This window comes from Pectinophora gossypiella, chromosome 16 (assembly GCF_024362695.1).
Source record: "Pectinophora gossypiella chromosome 16, ilPecGoss1.1, whole genome shotgun sequence".
Lineage (NCBI taxonomy): Eukaryota > Metazoa > Arthropoda > Insecta > Lepidoptera > Gelechiidae > Pectinophora > Pectinophora gossypiella.
This window is the reverse complement of record NC_065419.1, coordinates 12708406-12724366: the sequence shown is the minus strand read 5'-3', so window position 1 is coordinate 12724366 and position 15961 is coordinate 12708406. Positions and strand designations below refer to the sequence as shown.

Genomic DNA, 15961 nt, shown 5'->3' with positions numbered 1-15961 from the left:
AAATATAGAGATGGCGCTGTATAAATCGTTATGTTCCTTTGTGTTACACACACAATACATCTTCCACCCTTTATTATTCTGATCTAAATAAACAGAAGAAATATAGGTAGCAATATAATTCTGTACATGAGGGGGTATGGAGCGTACTCTACCACGCTGCTCCACTGCGGATTAGTGGAGGTGTTTTTACGTCTATTAGCCGGCACCAACGGCTTAACGTGCCTTCCAAAGCATGGATTCATCTTAGTATAAAGATTTAAGATAAAAAACGTTTTTTAAGAACATTTTATCAGCTTTCTTTGTAACCTATATATACAAAATTAAACTCTATTTCGAGTCCTTTTTATTTTGAAAGTTTACCTATCTTGTGTACTTAAAAAGTAATTTTAGTACTTAGTCTTGCAAGCCAGTGTATTTAGTTTAAAACGTATTTGTACTGATGGTATCCTAACTTCTTCTTATTATCGTGTAGGTTGATGAGGTATCCTAACAAAACTTGATGATTCGTGGGTACTTAGTTCATCATGCGATGCTGTACCTCTGACTTCCTAAACATAGTTTTATATAAGCTAAGTAAATCAATCAATCAATCAATAATACTTTATTTATACAAAGGACATAAACATACGAATAAAACATAAGCACAATAGGCGGCCTAAATTAGCTAGCACAACACATAGTTCTAAGTTCTTTGTACCTCATGCAATATGTGAAAAATGTATGATGTACAAATAAAGGTTTTAATGTTTTATTTATTTATAAAATTATTATTTTTTCTTCACAGCTGGGTAGCGGCGGAGGCGGCGGTCGCAGCCTGTTCTGCTACCACTGCCCGCCCAGCCTGCCACCTCACCAGCATCGCCTGCCTACCCTCGAATACCCCTTCACGGCCTCGCATCCTTGTGAGTATTGCTTTTTTTTGACGTGATTGATTGTAGGTTTGCCGCAATGGAAACTACTTGGCCGGACAAATGAGGAGCGCCTAGGGCTCTCACCCGGTACAAAATTTAAGACAACAAGCCTGAAGGTGCCCTGTTGGGTTCGAACCGGCACTCTCCGTTTGAGAAGCAAGCTTGTGATCCACAGGACCACATTGACTATTTACGTGTAGTGTAGATATTAGAAGCCGAGAATCAACTGGAAATCCATCACAAAAGTGTAGAATTGAAAATAATTAAAAAAAAGGCAAAAAATACATGAATTTTGTAACGGAAAATTCCACTTGATATCAACTCAGAATCATGGCCTGAATCATCCCTCAAAGTTTTCGTTACGATGTCCCTAACACCCTGTATAATAACAGTATCAGGATGCTAATAGGAATCGCTTGTTTTTGTTCTGCTTTTGGTATGTTCGCTGAAGAGCCCCAGAAGCATCCTGAAGGTGAACCAGCCCCAAAGAAAAAATACCGGCCAAGTACGAGTCGGATTCGCGCATAAGGGTTCCGTACCATTGACTAGGCACACAACAGTAGGTAGACAAATTTCATATTGTAGTTCTTGGTTTTTGATATCGAGCAAAAATAGAGAAAACAAATAAGATTTTCGTATTATTAAGGTAAAAATACAACAGAGTACTTTGTGAATATTTCAAGTGCATACCATTTCCATTGCCATTATTGATATCAAACAAAAAAGGGCAAAGATTTTTGTATGGGAGCTCCCCTCAAATATTTATTTTATTTTGTTTTTAGCATTTGTTGTTATAGCGGCAACAGAATTACATAATTTGTGAAAATTTCAACTGTCTAGCTATCGCGGTTCTTGAGATACAGTCTAGTGAGAGACAGACGAACAGACAGACAGCGAAGTCTTAGTAGTAGGGTCCCGTTTTTACCCTTTGGGTACGGAACCCTAAAAACTCGTTCAACTCCGTCCATTAGTATGTATGTGGGCAAGGGCAGATTAAGTAGTTCAGTTATCGGTCGCAAACTTGAGTAATTCCGTTAAGGACGCTGCTTCCAGTAGTGATTGCGTTATTGTGATTAAAGTCCTTGTCTAGTTACCCCGGACTGGATTCTGAAACTTAATTGCTAATGGTGCTGATAGATACACACCATCTACCTAAATTTGTTTTAAGTTACACCCGTCATTTTCTTACCCACCGAAAAGAAAAGGGACGAAGGCATTAAATTTATGAAATACACGGTGATTTTGCAAAAACCCGAAATTTTAAAAAACACTTAAAAATTGATATTGGCCAATAAACCGACAGAATTAAGTTGACAGTACACGTCAAAGGGGCTGCATGAGTGAGATGCCTATTTTATTCCCCCGTCTTATTAATTAATACACTCATTCCTTTAAAAATTAACAGTTGTCAATCATCCATCCTTTTCCTTTTCGGCGGATAAGAAAATGACGGGTATATCTTAAAAGACAGAATTAAGTTGACAGCACACGTCAAACGAGTTGCATATGAGCAAGATGCGTATTTTATTACCCCGTCTTAATCATTCATTCATTTTAAAATCAGTTGCCAATCATCCGTCCTTTTCCTTTTCGACGGATAAGAAAATGACGGGTATAACTTAAAATAAAATTAGGAGGTGTCTGCAGGAATCGCGGCCAATATATCGATTAACAAGTGATTTATTAAACAAGTTACCTATTTACATTAAAGCGAGCTATTTTTAAGCATACCTATTATCAAATTACAGTTAGGTAGAGCTAGTGATGGGGCATTTGGATGATGTTTAGGTATATATTAATTACGACTTTAAAACCTTAGATTTATTAAAAAAATAGATCGCAAAATATTTTACCCTTAAAGCACTTCTTTTGGACGTGGCTTATTGTAGATTTGGCGCAAACGACGTTAAATACTGGGCCGGATGAAAGTACAAAACTCTGTGCTACAATGGCCGTCCCTTAAAAAAAATATTATAATTATTAAGTCACTGGATCACATTCTTACTATAGAACGATATTAATAATAATGAAAGAGACACAAAAAAACAAAACGCGAATGAAAAGCACACGTCAAATTAGCTAATAGGACGCGCTAACCTGAAAAGGTAAAAATCAGTTTCGTTCGCGTTATCCTAACTGGCTCACGTGCGAGGGGTGGTAATGTGCTAATGAATAGAGGGGCGAGTGGGGGAGGGGGCAGTGGGCGGGGATTGGCCGCCCCCTGGGATTGGCCGCCGGCGCCATCTATTATTCATAAAATAGTTTTTGAGTCGCACCGGCGGCCGCTTAACTCACTTACACCCTTCTAACTTAATAAGGATCATGTCACTTTTGATTATACCCCCAGCGCCGGCTTTTTTACTCGACAACTCATAAAACAACGATCAAAGGCGAACGTAACGACGTTAGCGACTGCCCTTATTTCATTATATCCTTCAAAATGACAGCCGGCCCCGGCGTAATTGCGTAAATGTATTAATTTTTAAAATCTATTAACGAATTGCTAGATCGGGCGGGGTGGTGGGTGTCTATCCCCCCCCCCCCCTTTTCGTTTTAAAAAGCGCGGCGAGTAAGCGGTCTACGGGTAGTGGATAAAAAAGCGGCTTAAACGAATCTATTAAAAATGTATAAAGCAATTTGCGTGTTCTGGAACGCCGGGAGATGGGAGATGGAGCCGGGAGATGGGAGATGGCCGCAATCACATCGAGATGAGTCGCAATGAAAAGCCTTTTCATCCAGGCTGCACTCGTGCCCACTGCGTGTGTGAAAGTATTCATTTTTTTTTTGTTTTCACACAGCGAACTGTAATAACGAGATGTTTTCAAATGAATGCGATGTTAGTCACTCACTCCGAGTTCAACATAGGCTTAACAGAAGCTTGCTAAATGGTTTTAGTCAACGAGTTAGGCGCTCAAAGAAAAACTCTACATATTACCATTTTATTCGACATATTACTTTGATACTCATAATAGTTATATACTTAATACAAGTTGTTGATTGAGATACAAACAAATTTTCATTCTTAAATTTTCTTAAAAATTAAATTAAAAAATACTTTTTATTTTTTCTTAAGACAGAATATTTGAATAAAAAATTAAAACATTCCGATAAGTAAACATTTATGTAATTAAATAATAAAAGAATACAATTTGTCAAATAATTAGAAACACACGTAACTTCGTCACATCCAACTAGACGCTTAAGTAAGTAAATAAATTAATTAAAAAGAATAATAAATTAAAAATTTGCTTACTTACGTTTTCTGATCTCAAATCTTAATATACGCTTGACTCAAATCTTAATAAAAACTATTAAAAACTCACAAGGATTAACTCTATTGTATTATTAAGAACTTTAAACAACCAATCTCAAGTACGGGTGTGTTATACGGTAAGTGTTATACGGGTGAATCTCAAAATTTCAAGTTTGGTGGCGAAATTTCATATTATTTTTTCGTGAAAAATTGGGTTCCGACATGAAAAAGGAATTTTTCAATTCCCAATTTTCCCAATTTCCCCAATTTTTCACGAAAAAATTATATGACAGTCGCCACCAAACTTGACACATTTTGATATTCACCCATACATAGATACTTATCTGCAATGTACTTAATTTTCTAACAAAAAAATATAGTTTTTACTCAAAAACCTCCAACGCTTAAGCCGAGCGGAGAGCGAGTAAACAGCTCTTTAAATATTGACCGTTTGAAGTTAAATACTCGCAAAAAGAAAATTTAAGAATGAAAATCTTGTGGATTAAAGGATTATTTATATTTTCATTAATTGAATGTGAATAATTGAGCTACCATCAGAGTGGCTAGAAAAATCCCTGGCAGCGGAAATTAAAAACTGTGGGGCGTCCGGCGAGGACGGCTTGTTGGCTTGGTGCAACGAAATCTGGCTCTATGCACCTACCTATACCTCGCTATATAAAGATAATGGAATAAAGCATCAGCTCACTGCTATATCCCAATGAGAGACTTTCAATATGGATGACGCTGTAAGTATAGTTTTTTCTTCTTTTAACCTCCTAATTTTATGGATAACAGACATAAGCATCTTCATATTTTTCACCATTGTTTTTGGGTGTAAATGATGATCCTTTTTGTTACCCACACACATTCACATCTTTCACCAATTATTATTCTGATCAAAATAAAGAGAAGCAATATAAGTAGCAACGTAATTCTATACATAATGTGATCCAAATATCAAGCATAAAAATCATTTTAATATACGATTCTGCCATTAAATTGTACATAAACTGCCTATATGCATCCCACTGCTGGGCACAGGCCTCCCCTCAATCAACCGGAGGGGGTACATTGTATTTTGGAATAATGAATGAATGAATGAATGAATGAAATATTTATTTCAGATATTTATCCATATTTTGTTAGTAATAGAAGATTATATCTAAGTTAGTAAAATTTATAATTTTCATTGGATGTCACATGCATGTACATCCAGTGAGTGAGGATGGGACTGTCCATCCTTTGTGAGACCACCTTCAGGAGACTGTTGCTGCTGCCCCGCACTCGCTCCCACAGAGAAGCCACACGCTTGCGTAGAACAGCCTGGAAGCCATCAGTGCTCCAGGAGGCGAACATCCCCGAGGCACTGCAGCGCCAGGGCAGCCCCAACAACCCCCTGAAGGCGTTATTATATTGAACGCGCAGAGCACTGAAGGTCTTTTTGGTGTAATTGCTCCAAAGGTTGCACGTGTATAAACTCTGGCAATAGCTTTTGAACAGGGTAACCTTCACCTCGTAAGAACATCGTGCAAACCTACGTGCTAGCATATAATTATGTATTAGCATAGTATAATTATGTAATTGTGTATTAGCATATAATTATGTACTTACCCGAGTAATGAGAAAATAGGTAATTATTACGTTTAAACTGAACAACGCCATCTATATTGTTTTTGGTGAACGTAGCATGGAAAGTCCCTCATTGGGGTAGTGTCTACATCCATCGCAAGATGAAGTAAGTACCGACACCTCACCGAGCTTTCTGTTAGACCAACGTGATAGGTGATCCGTATCGCTGCAAGCCAGTGAACCATAAGGCTTAACCACAGTTACTTTCTTACTTCAGAAAACGAACAAAAAAACGCGTTTGTTGTATGGGAACCCCGTATGGCAACAGAAATACATCATCTATTCTGTGAAAATTTTAACTATCTGACTATCAAGGTTCATGAGGTACAGCCTGGTGACAGCTGGACGCACGGACGGACAACGGACTCTTAGTAATAGGGTCTCGTTTTGTACCCTTTGGGTCTCTCTCTTGGGTCGGTCCCTCATATCTGAGGATCGTGGTCAGCATCAGGGTTGCGAGGACCCTCCATGCTGACTCTCTTGGGAAAATAGAAGCAGTGGTTTCCCGTTGCCTTCTGTCCCAGACAGTTTTGAAGTTTTTTAAACTCCAAGGCTGCTGTTGCCTCTACGGTCGGTTGCCCGACCGGTGGTATGGTTATACCGCCATTGCTCGGTCGCCAGAGTCTCGTCCGTTATCTAGCAGAGAGCACCGCAGCGTCCAGTGGACTCCGCCGCCAGCGACTCATAACGAAGCACCGACGCGCGCAGGTGAGGTTGGCAGTTGGGCCGGATATAGGCGTTCTTTCCGTTCTCCCCTTACTCCCCCTTACCCTATGGATACGGTACCCTAAAAAAGACTTAAAGTAGCACGCTTTCCAATTTATAACTAAAAAGAAAACAGTTTTTCTTTTAAGTTCTTAACGTTAATGTTTCCTTTCATGGTCATGGCGATTCAGAGCCTGTCCTATATTAGACAGATCTGTATCAATAAACGAAATCTAATCGATGCAATATAAAGCGTAGGCAATATAATAACAGGCGGAGTGGACGGCAATGATACAAATTGGTCCAATTAACTCACTCCATTAGCTCGTATCAACCACTCGCTCGCGACTCCCACAAAAATTCAAAATAACCGCAAATTTCGTGCCTCGTTTTAATATGAACCGCGCTTGATATGAAACGATTTGAAAATAAAATTAGATTATAGTTCATTTACCTAAGTTTATTCAGTGAACAAATTGTTTGTCACTTCTTAAAAGTACTTGTTGCATGAAGTTAGTGCATTCCATACAAAATTTTCGCTAATGTTATATTATTCTAAATTCACGACGACATTATTATTGTAAGCACAAATTGGGGTAAATACAAGTAACAATCATGAAAAATCGTGTAGGTACTAGGCAAATAAAAACAGATCTAAAATTAACGAAAAACATTATCTATTTAACTTATTTATGAATTTTAATCAAGAAAAACGTACTTAGGTACCTACTTAATATCATCAATAAGTTATCATGTTTTTCTATGACGTCACAATGCGTTTTTTCATTCAAATGCCAATGACGTTTAGTAAAAAGTAGTTGATTTGACTAGCTGGAAACTAGCCTATTAAAAGTAGCTACTTATAAAAAAATAAGGTTCATATTTTTTTTATAGGGTAGCCCCTATGACTTAAAACAAGGCTGATGAGAACACGCGATGATAATTATGTTTCTGATGTCATTAATTTTCGTTTTCTTACCTACGTCTACAATTATTTAAGTACCTATGGATTTAAAATATGGAAAAATAAAGACACAAACCCAATTTAATACACGTTAAAATAAATAATACCCTGCAAAGCATTACTGTAGCAATAATAACATAAAACAGCTTATATACGTCCCACTGCTGGTGACAGGACTCCTCAATCAACGGGAGGAGCTTTGGAGCATACTCCACCACGCTGCTCCATGGCGGGTTGTTAGAGGTATTTGGACTAAGTAGCCTGGAACCAACGGCTTAACGTGCCTTTCGAAGTACGCAATCAGCTTAATTTTTCAGACAATTCCTAGCCAAACAAAGGTCAGTCTCACAGAATGATTTTCGACAGGAATCGGTAGTCAAACCTGGACCTTCAGATGGAGAGCCCAATAGTCTAACCACTAGACCACGGCGGCTGTTACTGTAGCAATGCTACAATACAAATAACATAATTACCGTCATAGCAAGCGAAGACAGTTACCGAGGGTGATCGTGGTAATGACGGAATGACATTATCTCGGGTATAATAAAGCCGTGGGGGAGTACGACTGTTTGTCACTGACTTACTCGAACCCCAAAAACTTGAAATTACTCGAAATTGGAGATGTCCTTAGAAAAGGTTTAATACGATCTACTCTGAACCGGCGTGCGTGTATGAAGCGATTGATGAATGTGGAGGAAGCAAGACAAGTGTGTCAGGATCGAAGCAAATGGAATTCTATAGTCTCTGCTTAACCCGGTGGGAAATAGGCGTGAGTTTATGTATGTATGTATGTTACTCGAACCAGTGACTATTTTGTTCCACGTGCATTACAGATTAAAATAAAACATTACTTTAGAATAAACTACTAATAATAATAATTACAATTAATTAAAGAAGAATTAATTGAAAAAGAAGAGAAGTACGAAGAAGGCAGACCCCACCATCAGATGGGAATAATAAATGCCAAGGAGAGAGAGAGAGAGAGAGAGAGAGAGAGAATTAATTAATTAATAAAAAAAATATTCAATTAATTTATTAATTATTATAATTTTACTTTTCGGATTTTTCAGGCTTGAATCACCTGATTATCCGAAAAAGTAAGACGATTCCGTGCTTCGGAGGGCACGTTAAGCCGTTGCCGTTGGTCCCGGCTATTAGCCGTAAGAACACCTTGACCAACCCGCATTGGAGCAGCGTGATGGTGTATGCTCCATACCCTCTCCGGTTGATCGAGGGGAGGCTTGTGCCCAGCAGTGGGACGTATATATTGCTGTTTATGTTTGTGTTTATGTTTATGAGTAGAATGTTCAGCTATTAAATGGATATGTAAAATACAACTTGAAAAGACTTCAATATCTACTAATTTCATGATCTACATAATTTTAGGTATTAACAGAAGAAACTAAGCGATAACAGATATTACATAAACCCTAAGAGAACCACGTATATTATAAATCTATAATTATATGTACGATTAATCTACTCCAACACGTCGCAAAATCTTACTGGGGGATGAAATGGAATGTATTTTATCATCATCATTTAAGAGCCATGCTCTTGTCGGTGTAGCATTCTCCATTCTTGTCTATCAAAGACCAATTCTTTGACTACCTTATAAGACATGTACGCCTTCTCTTTAATTTGTTCCATGTAAGCTCTACGTACTTGCACAGTTATACTGATAACTTTCTTCGCTAATGACTTATAAAAATAAAATACAAATGTAGATACACTTATAAACTACATAACCCCATAAAATCAATAGATACTATAATTATTATTGTATTTTTTTTATCTAAATTAATTTATTTCACAAATCCATAATAACCAAAATCAGAAATACACAAAATATTTACATTAAAATTAAACAAACAATTAAATAGCACAAAAATTAATTAACCAATAATAATAATAAATTAAGTATTATTGTATTATCTTGAAAAAATAAAAATATGTAAAGCACGTAATCAATGTTAAACAACCTACATAATTTGCAGTAAAATACAAACTACTGTTCTAAATAAAAAAAAAGAAACTTAGTGATTCGGAACTCAAATAATAAAGTAAACGTCATTACTATCTATAAAAGTGAGGACAAAATGGGGGTGATTCCACTGGTAATGACGCAATGACATTATCACTGGAATAATAGAAACGCGGGGCCGGCTGTATGTCAGGGAAGCCATTGCCTAGGGTGACCATGAGTTGAGGGAAAGATTTAAAGTAACTAGACAAAAAAACCAAAAGATTTCTTTATAAAAATATATGAAATAATTAACTTCCAAGGCAAATCACACGGTTTATAACTTAACTAACAAATTTTAACTAATAAAAACTCAACTAATTAACTTTATCATTTTAAATGTATCATCAGCAGATAACGGTCAATAAAAACAGAATATTGATTATTCATGTAAAGAAAAATAGCGACAATTCAGTTCCATTTAAGACAATGTACAAATTATGTACTTTAATTATAATGTTTACAATATCAGAAATATACATCTTTGAGTGAAGCGAAAAGGATTTAGTAATAGTCCCTGTATACGTAAATTGTTTGGTTTCTTTAAACCGTGTATAATTTCAATCTATAGTTTTGCTTTCAAAATAATCTCAGTTCAACCTAAGCCATGGTGTCCCCACGCCATCAATTCCCATGGACAAGTAGGATGGCCGTAATAATAGGTAATCGTTGGGGCGGCGAACGGCGATTTACCACTCTGCGCAATGGGGCGGCGTTTCCGGAATCCACTGTACTTTATGGCTACCCTAAAAGGTCTTTAAGTCCTCTATTTTTACACTTGTTAATTTTAACCTATTTTTGAAAAGGATATGAGGAGAGTTATGGATATTGAGTCTAGTGGATAGTGGGTGGATAGTAAGTTCTTTGACCTTTTAAAAGATACGAGGTTTGTCTTGTCCATAATTTCAAAAACTGCTTAATATCAAACACCGGATGAAACATTGGAAAAATGGACGCGCTAATATTTAATCGAAACAAAAACGGATCTTATCCGTTCTGTGAGAGATGGTGTGATGACTTGGACGCTTGCCGGAAGGACTGGCCGGAATATGCAAATGACCGCGAAAAATGGAAAGAGGAAGGGAAGACCTTTGCCCAGCAGTGGGATCTTGTAGGCTAGATTAGATTAAATTAGATCTGTTCTGTGTTAGTGATTATAAGTCGGATCCATCATCATCATCTCCCTAGAATTATCCCGTTTTTCACAAGGTCCGCTTACCTAACCAAAATAAACACTAAGTATTAATATATTATAATTCGGATCCATAAAAAACTAAAAATATTATAACGTTTTGACCACAAGAGTAGTAGAGTACTAGTAGTTACTGATGTAAGTACGTAGTCGTTACATGAGTCATGTCAGGGGCCTATGGCGGCTCAATAATAACCCTGACACCCAGGTTGATGGGGTTGGTAATCCATCTCACAATCCACACGATAGAAGAGAAGACCATAAGAGTATATATGGAATAGATCACACAATAACGGGCAATAGTTTTAATAAACTGATAGCCAGAATCTGTGATAGAAATCGGAGAAGGCGTAGCTTGACTTACATCGCAATGTCACGGGTTCGATTCCCGGCTAGGGCTCTAAACCACTCTGATATCGACGATGGGTTTGAATTCACAATTGGATCCGATAATTGATCTTCAGATAGAGGTTGGTTTCTAGGATTCGTGCCTGTTTAATAGCAATAGGCTCTCCCCCAAGGCCTAGAAAGTCTCTCATTGCAAATAGCTGGCGAGGAGTGGCAGTAATAATAATATTTATCTTCTTTTTATTTTTTGACGTGACTTATTGTAGATTTGCCGCAGATGGCATTAACTACTTGGCCGGACAAATGGGGAGCGCTGAAGGCTCTCACTCGGTACAACGTTTAAGACAACAGGCCTGAGGGTGCCCAGTTGAGCGCGAACCTCGGCTCAGGGCGTCGTCTGAGAGGAAGAATATTTGAAAGGATTAATCGACCCTAGGGGGTCGATAGCGATAAGCGCTGAATGAGGGGAATCATCGACCACGCCGGCGGGGTCGGTATGGGGGTTCTGAAGTGTTTGGTGTCGCGAGCTGATTGGCCGCCTCTATGGCTAGAGTAATCGGGTCGTCAGGATCGCGTATTACGTCCTTTGGACGCCGATACTTGTCAGTACCGTCCCTAAGCGGGATGTATTCGGAAGTTTATCTTATCATCTCTGCCTACCCCTTCGGGGATATAGGCGCGATGTTGTGTTATGTTAATATAAACTGTATCGTTTCAGACACAAGCTACTCGTATCACCCGGCGATACACGATGATACTTTCGTCCGTCGGAAACAGAGGCGAAACCGCACCACCTTTACTTTGCAACAGGTACGTATGTATTGTTCAAGTCTCATTTATATCTACATACATTACTCACAACAGCCGTGGTCTAGTGGTTAGAGGACCACCATTTGGAGGTCCGGGTTTGACTCCCGATGGCGACATTGTTGAAATCACTTTGTGAGACTTCCCTTTGTTTGGCAATTACATTGCAGGCTTGAATCACCTGATTGTCCAAAAGGACGACGATTCCGCTCTTAGGAGCGGCATTAGCCGTAAAACAGCTCTGCAGTAGAGCAGCGTGGTGGAGTATGCTCCATACCCTCTCCGGTTGATTAAGGGGAGGGCTGTGCCCAACAGTGGGACTTATAGGCTGTTTATGTTATGTACATCTAGTCTTATAATGACAAAATAAAAAGCTTACGTAATTTTGCCTTTCGAGTGACGAACCATAAAAAACATGTGTATTAATGTGCCATTATTCCTCACAGTTGGAAGAACTGGAGACGGCGTTTGCGCAGACGCACTACCCAGACGTGTTCACCAGGGAGGACCTGGCGCTCAAGATCAACCTCACTGAGGCCCGAGTACAGGTCAGTCATACTTACAGGGTGTTAGTGACATCGTAACAAATACTGAGAGGGATGATTCAGCTTATTATTCTGAGTTAATATCAAGTGGATTTTTCCATCGATTTTTATTTCAATCATTGATTCCCTATTAGTGAAGTCAGGGTGGCCTATAAATGTTTTTTTTTTCGAAAATGCTTTGGAAGCCAAAATGTCTAGTGATATGCACAAAGCGGCAGTAATAGGGAATCTCATCTCCCTAGCATTATCCCGTTTTTCACAGGGTGAAAGATTTTACGATTTGACAGATCCGGTTTTTTACAGAAGCCTATCTGACCTTCCAACCCGCGAAGGTAAAACCATCCCACAGGTTAGGTCATATACCGCCGATAATGCATTTCTCGGGAATATGGGTTTCCTCACGATGTTTTCCTTCACCGGTGAGCACGTGATAATCATTTATGATCCAAACATGAATACGAATACAAATTCGACAATCGTTGGTTTACGCCTGTGCTGGATTCGAACCTGCGACCTCAAAGTGAGAGACAAGCGTTCTACCAACTGGGCTACCACAGTTCTAGTAGCACTTACCTGAAAGCTATTAAAAGGTTGCTCAATTTTTTAAATAAACGGTAATAAGCGCATGCTGATGTATGCGTTTACGCAGGCGGAACGTGATGCGCTATTGAGAAAGCGCACAATTAAAAGCTTGGTTTTATTGCACAAGACGTGAAAGAAAATATTTAAACAAAAATAAGCAATACAGTTGGCTCGACCATTATAGACGGCTATACGGCTCAAAACCTATCACGTTGGTCTAACAGAAACCTCGGTGGGATATGGGTACTTAGTTCATCTTGCGTTGGATGTACTTCTGACTACCCAAATATGGATATAAACATGAGTTTATATGTTATTTATTATAACAATAACGTTACGGAAGGCAATTAAAGTATTAAAAAGTCTATCTCATATGGGATGCTTTTGCGTGCATCGGAAACTTTTAAAAGGAAATTGGGTTGACTTTTTGCATCGGATTGGTATGCAGATGTGTTCTACCCGGCTCGTAGAATGCGGAACAGGTAGCATAAGTAGATAGCAAATACAATTTGTTCTCGATTCCAAGGTAGAGAACTGGAAATATAGCTAAGTAGAAGTTCCTTTAAAAATCAGCTAGGCAAAACCTTGTTTCCTGTAGAATATAGTCGATTATTACTCTGTTGTTGATGTGGTTTGTTGTGTCTGTGTCTGTTGTGTGTTGTTGTGTGTTTGTTGAGTCTGTATTGCGTAGTTGTTTATTTTTTGGAATTCCGTGGTCATTGCCAACCCTAACGGGAAATACATACATATATAAACTCACGCCTATTTCCCACCGGGGTCAGCAGAGATTATAGAAACGGGAAATAGGCGTGATATTTTTTATTAATGTTATTGTGATTATCCTACGCATCAATTTTATATGGTATATTATCATATGGGCAAATAATTAAGTACTTAATTATCACGTTAAATCTCCATAGCGCCATCTATATTTTTTTTTAACGTAACTTGGAAATTCCCTCATTATAAAACGGGAGTTACTTATGTCTCAAATAACCTTCAATGTAATTTATGCCAAAATTCTACAAAGAAATACTTTATCGCTTTCCATAACGGCCTGCGTGGTCCAGTGGTTGAGCGTTGGGCTCACGATCCGGAGGTCCTGGGTTCAATTCCCGGTGGGGACATATCACAAAAATTACTTTGTGGTCTAGTTTGGTTAGGACATTACAGGCTGATCACCTGTTTGTCCGAAAGTAAGACGATCCGTGTTTCGGAAGGCACGTTAAGCCGTTGGTCCCGGTTACTACTTACTGATGTAAGTACGTAGTCGTTATATGAGTCAAGTCAGGGGCCTTTGGCGGCTCAATAGTAACCCTGACACCAGGGTTGATGAGGTTGGTAATTCGCCTCACAACCCACACGATAGAAGAATGAAGTTTTCACCCGGCAGAAAACTTCCCATCAAGACATGTCATCTTTAAAGACAAATGTCATAACTTAACCTCAAAATCGCATATAAACATGGCTATCTAATATTCTAAACTACATAGGTGGGCATAAATAACCGGTTCGGGGCGGATCGTGTCGGATCGAGGCGTATAGCGACGCGTGGTTTTAGCAAATTGCGCCAACCGCCTGGTTTATTTATGCCCAAATAAAAATTGCCCAATTCCACTGCCGAGCACGCGCCTTTCAGAGCATTTTATGGACGCGAAGCTAGTATTGAGAGCTGCGGTTGCAATACTCGGTATTAGATAGATACCTACGTACGTACCTACTTTATATTCTGTTATTTCCTAATAGAAAGGACTCATCATCTCAGCATTATCCCGTTTTTCACAGGGTCCGCTTATCTAACCTGAAGATTTGACAGGTCCTCGTAGAAAGGACTATGTAGGTATTCTCCTTTGTGGTCAAGTCACTGTGGGCTTATGGTGTTTTGAAAAATCATATTCGGATAGACAAGCTAGTTTTAATCCAAGTAAAAGTTTGTGGTCAAAATTTTTATCCGTATAGATTTTATTAGAAAGTATCTATAACCATATATTATGTTTTTTTAAGAACGTCTAGCGCCCTGTGCCTAGGATTTTCTTGCAGCTTCTTTTTCCCGGCTATACAGGTTTCGAGAAGCTGCAGTTTTAGGCGGATGAGACGTTCGTTATGTAATATGTGACGATTCAAAAGTGTAACTATGTTACCTACTATATGTTTTTGAATTTCAAAAAGAATTCGTGCTTTTGACGAAGATAATCACATCAGAATGAGATTTTACAAAGAAAGCGTTTCTTACGTAAAAGAAAACGTTACGTTACGTAATAATAAATGTTTCTTTTTATCTTTTTTCTTTCTTGCGTGGTTTCACTATAAGGCGGTGTTATGTAGTATTAATGTAACTGTTACATTAGTCTCGTCCCTATAGTTACAGCGACATGGCAGTCGCGTCAGTATTCAACACATTTTACGGGCACTCAACATGAATTCAGAAATCAGAATTATCATGTTTTTATATGTTAAGAACTCAGAGTTTATGGTGATATTTGCCCGTTTTATTTCTCAGAAACAGATCTTTGTTATGCTATGAATATAGTTAGGCACATAACATATCTAAGTACATAGATTAAGTGAAGTAGAAGAAGAATAATAATTTAAGTGCCATGCTCTTATCGGTGTAGCAGTCTCCATGCTACTTTTTAGGTAAAAATAGGACAGTTTCCTTCTTGCCTTCCGCCCGCAGTACTCTGTCTGACGCGAGTGGGATGGCGCCCAGAGTAGTTTATTTCAAAGCCGTAATAGTATTCTCCCATAGATTAAGAGTAAAGCTATTAAATAAGTTTGGAGTTTAGTCTTTAGCAGAGACTATAGAATTCCATTTTCTTCGATCCTGACACACCTCTCTTGCTTCCTCCACATTCATCACCCCGCATTGCTTACCCCGGTGGGAAATAGGCGTGAGTTTATGCATTATGTTTAGCCTTTAGCGGTCCCCATCTATCCGGCCCAGTAAGAAAAGAAAAGAAAATGCAAGTGCTTTTAAGAACTAGTCATTACTTAAATGTATT

At 38.4% G+C, this 15961-nt stretch overlaps 1 protein-coding gene across 1 annotated transcript in view; it reads left to right on the top strand.

The window, feature by feature from the left end:
* Positions 1-15961, top strand: part of LOC126373734 (dorsal root ganglia homeobox protein) — a 103538-nt gene that overhangs the window by 14153 nt on the left and 73424 nt on the right. The window contains exons 3-5 of the mRNA XM_050019972.1: positions 785-902; positions 11744-11835; positions 12279-12380. Coding sequence (XP_049875929.1) covers positions 785-902; positions 11744-11835; positions 12279-12380 — 312 coding nt within the window. The remainder of the gene's footprint in view (positions 1-784; positions 903-11743; positions 11836-12278; positions 12381-15961) is intronic.